The 10,406-nt window shown below is 44.6% G+C and overlaps 1 protein-coding gene across 1 annotated transcript; it reads right to left on the reverse strand.

The window, feature by feature from the left end:
* Positions 1–152: 152 nt before the first annotated feature.
* LOC131467123 (heterogeneous nuclear ribonucleoprotein L-like) lies at positions 153–9,096 on the reverse strand. The gene is made up of 13 exons (XM_058640855.1): positions 8,825–9,096; positions 7,644–7,762; positions 7,003–7,240; positions 6,641–6,741; positions 6,333–6,438; positions 6,035–6,104; positions 5,732–5,791; positions 4,091–4,320; positions 3,301–3,422; positions 2,381–2,579; positions 1,725–1,782; positions 1,338–1,436; positions 153–1,235 (listed from the first exon to the last, which is right to left on the reverse strand). Exons 1-13 carry the CDS (start codon positions 8,948–8,950, stop codon positions 1,180–1,182), a joined length of 1,584 nt encoding a protein of 527 aa, XP_058496838.1. The 5' UTR covers positions 8,951–9,096; the 3' UTR covers positions 153–1,179.
* Positions 9,097–10,406: the final 1,310 nt, after the last annotated feature.

The raw sequence follows: 10,406 nt of genomic DNA on the forward strand, positions 1-10,406 counted from the left end.
AACATATGAATATTGTAAACTCATGTGGTAAAAGAAGTCACACACGAGGTCGTCATTGGAGTAGAAAGATTTGTTTTTATAAATGCAATTGGTGTGTTTTCTTGTAACAGCACTGCTCAGAAACTTAACGTAGGCATGTTCATTATTTAAAACAGCCAATGCCCTTGCCGTTACCGTGGCAACCATGTTTTCTTTCACATTGTCTGTGCCACTGAGAATCAGAACTCGTCTTTAAAAGCTTGTGACCGTCTCTGTGGAGAATGGATTTTTTTGTCAGCTGACTCTTCCTGTGATGATGTCATCTAAAGAGGGCTTCAGATTCAAACTCTGACCTCAGATCATTAAAAAAAACAATAGAAATATTATTAATGTAACATTTTATTCCTGTTATGAAAAATAAACATTTTATCTATGTATTTAAAACTTTTACATTCAAATAAAAATACATTTTACAGTTTCGCTCTTATTTTTGACAGGTCATGTTACAGCAATGAGATCATAAATGTATTAATTCATTCATCTTCTACCGTGTTATCCTCCACAAAACGTTCACAGGGGGCGCAGCTGCCAATGGGGGGGGGGGGGGAGGTTACTGTGGACAGTTCACCAGTTCATCACAGGGCCTGAGACAATTCAGCTTATTTGAAATGTTGACTCTGCTGCTGAGAAACAGAAGCTCACTCTCAAACAGAGATATTTTTATTGACTAAACAAAAGACTGTGATATATACGTCATATGTCCAAGTCTTTATCTCACTGTTAGACAGGAAACTGATGTTTGTAAACCACTCACTCTCCCACACCAAACCCCATAGAGAAAATCAGTGATTTTAACATCACACACACACAGTTGTTGATCCACTGCTGCCCCCATCACTAAGTTCAAATGTCTTATTTTTCCAATTCGGCATTTGAAAACCTACATTCACTTTAACTTCAGTGACACAAAGTGACCACACGGGGTCTTGATGCAGGGAGCGACTTTTCCTCGTGTCCTAAATTGCAGCCATGTTTTCACTGAGGATGAGCCTCAACTGTCTGATGCTGGGGGCGCTCACACAGCTCACCTCATACAAACCACAGTTTAAAAAAACAAACAAACAAACATGTTATTAAAATGACATCACTTCCTGCTTTACACATTCCACTTTGACTGTGGCGACCATCTTGGTTTGCGGCTCACAGACGGGAGGAAGTGGAGAAGCAGAGTTTCAGGGTGAAGGGGGTGGAGCTGTCTGTAGGTTAGAGCACAGGACAGAGTCTGAGTTTGGGAACGCCCCCCTGACCTTGGGAATTCTGAATTCCGACTACAAATGGAACGCAGCATCAGCACTTACTGGGTATTTTGATCTGATGGTGGTTGAGGACGACGAGAGTCTCCACTGCTTCAGCTCTGCTGTCAAACTCCAACAGTCCTGAGACAGTCTTTGAACTGGCTGCACCGAGGAGGAGGAGGAGGAGCAGGAGGAAGAGGAGGAACAGGAGCAGGAGGAGGAGCAGAAGGAGGAGGAAGAGGCAGAAATATCTTAAATATTTTGCTGATTGTGTGATTTTTTTCTTCACTTTGTATTTTCAAGTATAGTTAATTATTTTTACATTGTAGCAGGTTATGTTTTAATTATAATATATATATGATGTTAATGTTTAATGTTTGTAAAAACAGATGTTTAATCTCGGTGACTTTAATTTAATTACTCTGTCAGTCAAACATTTGTCAAACTCACATTTGCCATCGAAGACCTTGAACCTGGTGAAGGCGGGAACGTTGTGTTCATCACAGAGCTGCAGACAAATAAGACTGTGAGCGCCCCCTACTGATGAGACCCAGCCTGAGACACAGAGACTTGTGACTTTTCCAACAGGAAACTGAAGTTTGTAAACCACTCACTCTCCCACACCAAAGCCCGTAGAGAAAATCAGTGATTTTAGCTCTTGGGGACACAGGAGCTGCTGGTCCTCTGCTGCCTCGTGTGGTCACTTTGTGTCACTGAGGTCAATCTTAACAAAGGATTTGAAATGCCAAATTGACAAAATTAGACATTTTAACTTAGTGATGGAGGCAGCAGTGGATCAATAACTCCTGTGTGCTGTGATGTTAAAATCACTGATTTTCTCTATGGGGTTTGGTGCGGGAGAGTGAGTGGTTCACAAACAAAAGTCTGTCTGACAGTGAGACAAAGACGTGAACATGTGACGTAGATATCAGAGACTTAAACTGACGAAGAGTCTGTTGTGAAGTGGCTAAAATCTGTTTTCTATAAAATCAAAGTCACGTCTTGTCAGGGACGGTGTCCCACAGGGCTCCACACTGGGCCCCTTCATCTTCTCTGGACACAAAGTTAAATCCCCAAATCAAATCTTTCTCCAGGTGTGCCCTCACCTGCTGCAGCTGGTGTTGACTGAGGGTGGGCGGGGCATTGTAGAAGTGCAGGATGGCAGTGGGCGGCTGGATGACGTTGCGTCCTCCGTGTGCGCTGCTGAAGCGGTTGTTCCTGGTCAGACTGAAGTCTCTGTAGCTGCCGCTGCCGTCGGCCAGGTCGAACACCTGACTGGGGATCACTGCGCGCTGTCTGGACACACTGACCCAAGACAGGACGGACAAGTCATATGGCACTTTCATTTAGTTCAGTGGCACAGACATCTTGGAACTGCTTTTAGAAACAAACTGTTACTATGGCAACGGCATAAGAAATGAGCAGATTTTCACCTGATGTAGAGTCTCTCAGCTACAACACGTAAATATTAGTTTAAACAGCTGATTCTCCCACAGAAGCAAGAAAAACACCTGACCCCTGACCTCTAGGTTCCGTCGTTTTAAAACAATAGTTTAGGTTATTTTGAAATGTGGTTGTATTTAATGTTAGACAGACTTATCCAACAGGAAAATTTAGTTTGTAAACTCACTCTCCCACACCAAACCCCACAGAGAAAACCAGTGATTTTAACATCACACACACAGGAGTTGTTGATACACTGCTGCCTCCATCACTAAGTTCAAATGTCTGATTTTGTCACTTCAGTGTTTGAAATCCTTTGTTCAGATTGACCTCAGTGACAAATAGTGACCACACGAGGCAGCAGAGGACCAGCATCTCCTGTGTCTCCACGAGCTAAAATCACTGATTTTCTCTATGGGCTTTGGTGTGGGAGAGTGAGTGGTTGACAAAAGTCTGTTTAACAGTGAAATAAAGATGTGAACACGTTCTTAAAAATATCGTAGACTTAAACTGACGCAGATTTTCTGTGTCTTATGTTTGCTCTCGTCAGCAGGGGGGGCACAGAGGTGTCGTCATCGCTCACCAGACGTTGAGTTTTTGGCCGAACACCTTGACGTTGTTCAGGTGAGTCACCGCTCGGACGACTGCAAACTCGTCGCTCATCTCCACCAGCGCCGTGCCGGGAACGCTTCTCATGAACTTCACCTGCAAACACCACAGTTGGTCACACGTTCACACGTTCACACGGTCACACATTTACACGTTCACACGTTCACACGTTCACACGTTCACACGGTCACATGGTCACACGGTCACACGGTCACACGTTCACATGGTCCGTTAACACGGTCACACGTTCACACGTTCACACGTTCACATGGTCACATGGTCCGTTAACACGGTCACACGTTCACACGTTCACATGGTCCGTTAACACGGTCACATGGTCCGTTAACACGGTCACACATTCACACATTCACATGTTCACACGGTCACATGGTCACATTGTCCGTTAATATGGTCACACGTTCACACGTTCACACGTTCACACTGTCCAGTCACATGGTCACATGGTCACATGGTCACACGTTCACATGTTCACACATTCACACATGACACGTTCACATGGTCCGTTCACATGGTCCGTTCACACGTTCACGTGGTCATATGTTCACAAGGTCACACGTTCACACGTTCACATGGTCCGTTAACACATTCACACATTCACACGTTCACATGGTCACACGTTCACATGGTCACACGTTCACACATTCACACATTCACACATTCACACATTCACACATTCACACATTCACACGGCCACACTGTCACACGTTCACACACCGACGTCTCTCTCTGAACCACACACACACCTTATCCACGTTTCCATAGAGACAGAAGAGGTTGAAGACGCGGCTGCAGTTCATCTGGGCGACGTGGAGGCCGCTCACCATGGCAACAGAGCTGGAGGCTTGGCCCAGGAGAGAGGAGGAGGAGGACGTTTGAGGGCAGAGCAGAGGGGAGGACATCATGTCCTTCATCTGTTCACTGCTCCTCCTGTACCTGCTGTTAGAGGGGGCGGGCAGCAGGGGGCAGTGTGGACCTGGACACAGAGAGAGAGAGAGAGAGACAGAGGTCAGACAGAGACAGAGAGACAGACAAGTGTGAAGACACAGATGAACTGCATAGAATAGAAAATAATAGAATAAGTCTTTATAGTCCACCAGCACAGTAAACAGACGACAGGAAAGTAAAAACATTGTCATGCATAAAAAAATATATAATGGACACAATATAAACAGAGATAAGATACAGTGTAAACAGGAAGAAAAGTAGAGGTAAAATAAGATCTAATAAGATAAATAAAGCACAAAGGTCTGTGATGTAATGTGAATTGATCACTTTGTCAAGTTCAAGATGGCAGTGGCATTTGGGATAAAAGATTTTTGGTCAGGACCTTTGGTCAGAGGAGCTCTTTAGCGCCTCCCAGACGTCAGAAGCTCAAACTGACAGGACAGAGGGTGAGAGCCGTCTGCCAGGATTCTCCGGGCTTTCCTCCAAGTGTTGGTCAGAGGCTTCTGGGGTTTTCCCACAAGTTTACCAGCCATTTTTACAATTCTATTTAGCTTGACCTTACACTTAACACTCAAATGAAACACTCTCAATATGTGCAGTATACACAAGCTCTAAACTCTGCAGACTGACTCAAGGCAGCTGAATCTTCTAAGCAGACTGAGTCGCTGTGAGCATTTCTTGAAGCTAAAATCTTTGTTTTCAGAGAAGCTAAAATGACTGTGAAGGACTGAGCCTAGATATTTAAAGGTTTTCCCAGTTTCAACAAGCTGGCCATCAAGTGAAACTGGCTCTATCGTCAGTTCTTGCTTCATGTGAACAACTAGCTCCTTTGTTTTTGACACATTGATGACTAGACACCATGCTTCTAGGGCCTTAATGTGGGCAAGGTAAAAGCCCTCCCCTCACCAGAGGGGTCAGATTTCTGTAGCAGGCCGACTAAGGCCATGTCGTCCGCGTACTTAATCAATTTAAAACTTTTATCATTAAGTGTAAGCTCATCTGTGAAAAGTGAAAAGAGCAAAGATGAGAGAACGCTACCCTGTGGGCAGCCAGTGCTTATGATGAGTTCTCCGTAAGTACAGACACTTTGAGGGCGGCAAGAGAGAAAGTCTCTGATCCAGAGCATCAAGCCTGTTTCAATATTCAAATCTGCCGGCCTTTCAGAACAATGTGTCATTTCGTAGAGTTAAAAGCTGCACTAAAGTCTACAAACAAAACCCTAGGGTATGCTTTAGTAAGCGAAAGCTGCTTTGAGATCACATATAGCAAGGTCAGCTCAGCATCCCTCAGCATCCTCTTTCCCTCGTATAGGCAAACTGTGGGGGGTCCAGTTCACCAACCACTGTGGGGGTCAGAACATCAACCAGAACTCTCTCCATAGTTGTGCATAATATGGAGGTTACTGCATAAACACAGATGGACAGTCACATGGTCAGTACCATAGTTATGGGATGGATGATCTCCCAGGATGGAGCGACACTGTCTCCCCTTCCCCTGCTCTGTAACACACACACACACACAGTGAAATTAACCACTTACAGGCCGCAGTGACACATCTGTGTCTCCAGGGGGCGCTCACTTAGCTCCACCCTGCTTCATCTTCATCTGTGTGTGTTTGCTGACCTTGTCAGGACCCGTAGTCCTCATGGAGACCAAAACCTGGTCCTAATGAGGCAGAACCTCATTTCTGTGTGTGTGTGTGCGCACATGCGTGCATGTGTGTGTGTGTGTGTGTGTGGTACCTCTCTGCAGCAGGAAGTGTGTGTAATCCCAGCTGTTGTTGTCATTGCGGGTGACGTTCAGTCTGTTGGGCTGCAGGGGGCGACAGAGCACAGCACCTCTGGGTGTGTGTGTCTGTGTGTGTGAGAGAGAGAGTGTGTGTGTTCTTGTATGTGTGTCTTTGTGAGGACATTTTGTCTGGTCCTCACTTCTTTAAAGACCCTTTTCAGGATTAAGACCTGGTTTTAGGGTTAGAATTGGGTTTAGGTTAAAGGTCAAAAGTTGGGGAATGTGTGTGTGTGTGTGTGTGTGTGTGTTTACCCTGGCGTACTCTATCTTCATTGTGCAGCACTTGGTGTAAATGTGGGCTCCGTTCAGAGTCAGTTTGACCTTGTGAGCGTCTGCCACCGACTCAAACATGAACAAGCTCGTTAAGGAGTGGGAGGAGTCATCAGGATGAGCAGCCAATCAGAGGAGACATACGGCTAATCCATTCAGTCATCATCAAAGGTCCATGAAAAAGGTTCAGTTTAATCGTTATTCTTACACACACACACGCACACACGTGCACATACACACACACACACACACATGCACACACGTGCACACACACACACACAGACACACACACAGTGTCAGGATATTCCACCATGGCCTGGACGCCGCTACGTCTGAAGATGACGATGCGCAGGACGTTAGCAACGGGATTACACACACTGTACAAGACGTCCTGAGAGAGAGAGATTGGAATTTTCAGTGGATTTATAGATAGATTATAGTAGTAGTAGTAGATTATAAGTACATTTTTTACAATGACAAAATGTTTTTATTTAATTTTAATCAGATTTATAGCAATTTCAAAAACTTAAAAATAGATTCACACTTAACTTTGAAGTGTAAAATATTAAAATATTAAATCTACACACAGGCAGACCTGGAGACATTTTGATTTGACAGGAAGTGGTCACAGCGATCAGGGGGCGTGACTCACGGTGGTGATGGGGTACAGCGGGTTCTGGACGGAGAGCAGCAGAACCTTGTTCCTGCTGGTGGGGTCGTCTGCGTTGGTCGGTCTGCTGATTCTCTGGCTGGTGGAGAAGTTGAAGAACGCCCGCTGCTCGGCGACGTGCACGGCCTCGCGTGTTCCACTCGTCACGCAGCGCTCAGCGCTCGCCGCGCTGTCGAACTCCACCAGAGCCTGACGCTTAAACGGCATCATCATCACGTAGCTGCAGACAGCGACATGGACGAACACCGCAGTCAAGACTAAAGTTACATGTCATGTCAGTGGTTGGGCTAAAGTGCGTCAGACAGGTGACGCAACGCGAGCAAAGTTAGCACCAAATATCCACGGGTTCTGTCGGCACGCGTGAGTAAACGCAAATAATCACGCGGGAAAAAAAAGAGCTCACAAAGCATGAGAGGAGGCGGGGTTTATTACGCTGCTTTTCCTGTTAAATATTGATATTTTACACATTTCTAAAGTTCTGTCACTGATTAGGTTACAAGTGTGTAAGAAAAGCATCGTTAGAGATGAAGGCGGTCCAGACTGCAGACAGCTGTTAGCATCGTCATCATCATCATCATCATCGTCACCTCTTACATAGACGTTATATAAATGTGAAGCCTCACCAGATGCTGCCGTACTTTTCCAGGGCCTCCACCAGATCTGCCTCCACCGCCACGTCACTCAGTCCTCGCACGTGGACAACAGGGGACGGGGGGACGCAGTGGCTGTCCTCCACACTGTCCTGTCGGGAGAGCATGATGATGGATGTAAATCGATCCAGGAACCAGGAAGTTAGCATCGTCCTGGTTCACTTGGAAAACTGTCTCTGATTGCTGTGACTTTCACACATTACAGTGTAAGTTTATAAGTTAAAGGTGATTTTGTTATTGACTTTTCTCGTGTATTTGAAGCACACTCCTGTTTCTGGAGCGTTGAGCGGAAACTGTGACTCAGAAGTAAAGATCACATCTGAGCGGCCGTCGCCTCGCAGCCAATCAGAGAGCGTTTCCTGCAGCCGTTGGTGAGAGAGAGACGAGCAAAGCTGCAGAGAAAACAGGTCGAGCTGCAGAAGAAACTCCCTCTCATGCAACCTCTTCCTGAGAGCGACAGGTTATGTTAGTGTCAAACCTGAAGTCCACAGAGAAAACCAGTGGAAACAGGAGGTGCTGGTCCTCTGCTGCCTCGTGTGGTCACTTTATGTCACTGAGGTCAATCTGAAGCTTTCAAACACTGAAGTGACAAAAAGACATTTGAACTTTGTGATGGAGGCAGCAGTGGATCGGCAGCTCCTGTGTGTGTGTGTGTGTGTGTGTGTGTGATGTTAAAATCACTGATCTTCTCTGTGGGCTTTGGTGTGGGAGAGTGAGTGTTTTACAAACTTCAGTTTCCTGTTGGAAAAGTCTGTCTCACAGTGAGATAAAGACGTGATCGTGTTCTTCAGACATCGTAGACTTGAGTTTGAGCGTAGACAGGAAGTGGTTTTAGCGTCGACCTGCAGACCCACAGGAAGTAAAGACCTGTGTGATTGTCTTATTTAAGATTTTCACTGTTGTTAAGAGAGGAAACGATGTGTTGCTACGGCGACGATGAGGGTTTTACACTTAAATAAGTCACTTTTAGTGTCTTTCCTCTCATGTGACGCTTACACAGAACCAGACACGGAGTCAGAACCTCCTGCAGAACCCAGAGAACCTCCTCACACACCTTCATCATCATCATCATCATTCAGTGACGTCATGTTCGCGTGAAAACTGAAACAGAATCTGTAATAAAATCAGACGTTTCCAGTTTGAGTCTCACTCACCTCCTCTCTGCTCCTCACTGCCTCCTCCTCCTCCTCCTGCTGCCGCTCCTCCTCTTCATCAGTCCGGAGCCTCTTGGCGTACTGGTGATACTCTCCTCTTCCTCCTCTCTTCAATGCTGCTTCCATTTCAGGTGACACATATGAAGATGAAGGTTTGGTGAGGAGCAGTCAGTCTCCCCCTCTCTGTCTCTCTCTCTCTCTCTCTCTGTCTCTCTCTCAGATATGATCAAACAGTGATGTCTCACTCTGTCACCCTTTCCAGAAACAAAAATGAGCGTGATTAAAACTTTTACAAATCAAATGTAAGAAAAAAGAATAATAACTCCTTGCATTTCAATAGGGTTTATACGCACCTTGTGCTCGAACCCTAATAAATACATTTATGTAACCTGACGCACACACGTGTATAAAAGTATATACTTTTATACACGTGTGTGTCATGTTACCACGGCAACAGCACACCTGCCGCTCTAAATGTAAAGTGTGTCAGGAAACATGAAGCTTCCTGTTGCTGTTGTGTTTTTTTAGGTCAAAAATAAAAGATTTTACAACTTTTGTGTGAAACTTTTGTCAGTTAAAGAAGATTAAAAAATGTTTAATATGCGTCACCTTTCATTATCCATCACAGTGAACGCATCACATCTGACCAAGTGATGAGTTCAAGGACACTCGGACATCAGAGTTTCCACAGCTGCTCGTTAAAAATCGGTCAAAGATTTATTCTGATTTATTATTATTAATATTATCATTATAATAATTATAATTAGTATTTTAGTTTCTGTTCGTCCACACTTCAGAGTCAAAGTCTCACACTTGTTTGTTAGTAAAACATAACACCACACTTTTCAAAATAAAAGTCTCAGGTTCTGTTTGTCCACACTAAAACATAACACCACACTTTTCAAAATAAAAGTCTCAGGGGTTTTTTTACACACTAAAATGTGACACAGCCAATTTCAAAATAGTCTTGGTTTCTTTTCTTTTTTTAAAAGCCCCATTACACCACAGTTTTCAAAATAAGACTCACAGTTTGTGTTTGATTCAGGTGCTAGTTAACAAACAGCTGTAACATCAACTTTAACCACAGAATAACCATTTAAGAGTAAGAGTCTGGGGGTCATCCTCCCAACTCTGGGTCTTGTCTTGTCTCGGAACTCAGTCTCAGTCAGTAGTAGTCAGTAGTAGTAGTCAGTAGTAGTAGTAGTCAGTCAGTAGTAGTCAGTAGTAGTAGTCAGTAGTAGTCAGTAGTAGTCAGTCAGTAGTAGTCAGTAGTAGTAGTCAGTAGTAGTAGTCAGTCAGTAGTAGTCAGTAGTAGTAGTCAGTAGTAGTAGTCAGTCAGTAGTAGTCAGTAGTAGTAGTCAGTAGTAGTAGTCAGTAGTAGTCAGTAGTAGTAGTCAGTAGTAGTCAGTCAGTAGTAGTCAGTAGTAGTAGTCAGTAGTAGTCAGTAGTAGTCAGTCAGTAGTAGTCAGTCAGTAGTAGTAGTAGTCAGTAGTAGTCAGTAGTAGTCAGTCAGTAGTAGTCAGTAGTAGTAGTAGTCAGTAGTAGTCAGTAGTAGTCAGTAGTAGTAGTCAGTAGTAGTCAG

Source organism: Solea solea, chromosome 10 (genome assembly GCF_958295425.1).
Source record: "Solea solea chromosome 10, fSolSol10.1, whole genome shotgun sequence".
In the NCBI taxonomy this organism is placed as follows: domain Eukaryota; kingdom Metazoa; phylum Chordata; class Actinopteri; order Pleuronectiformes; family Soleidae; genus Solea; species Solea solea.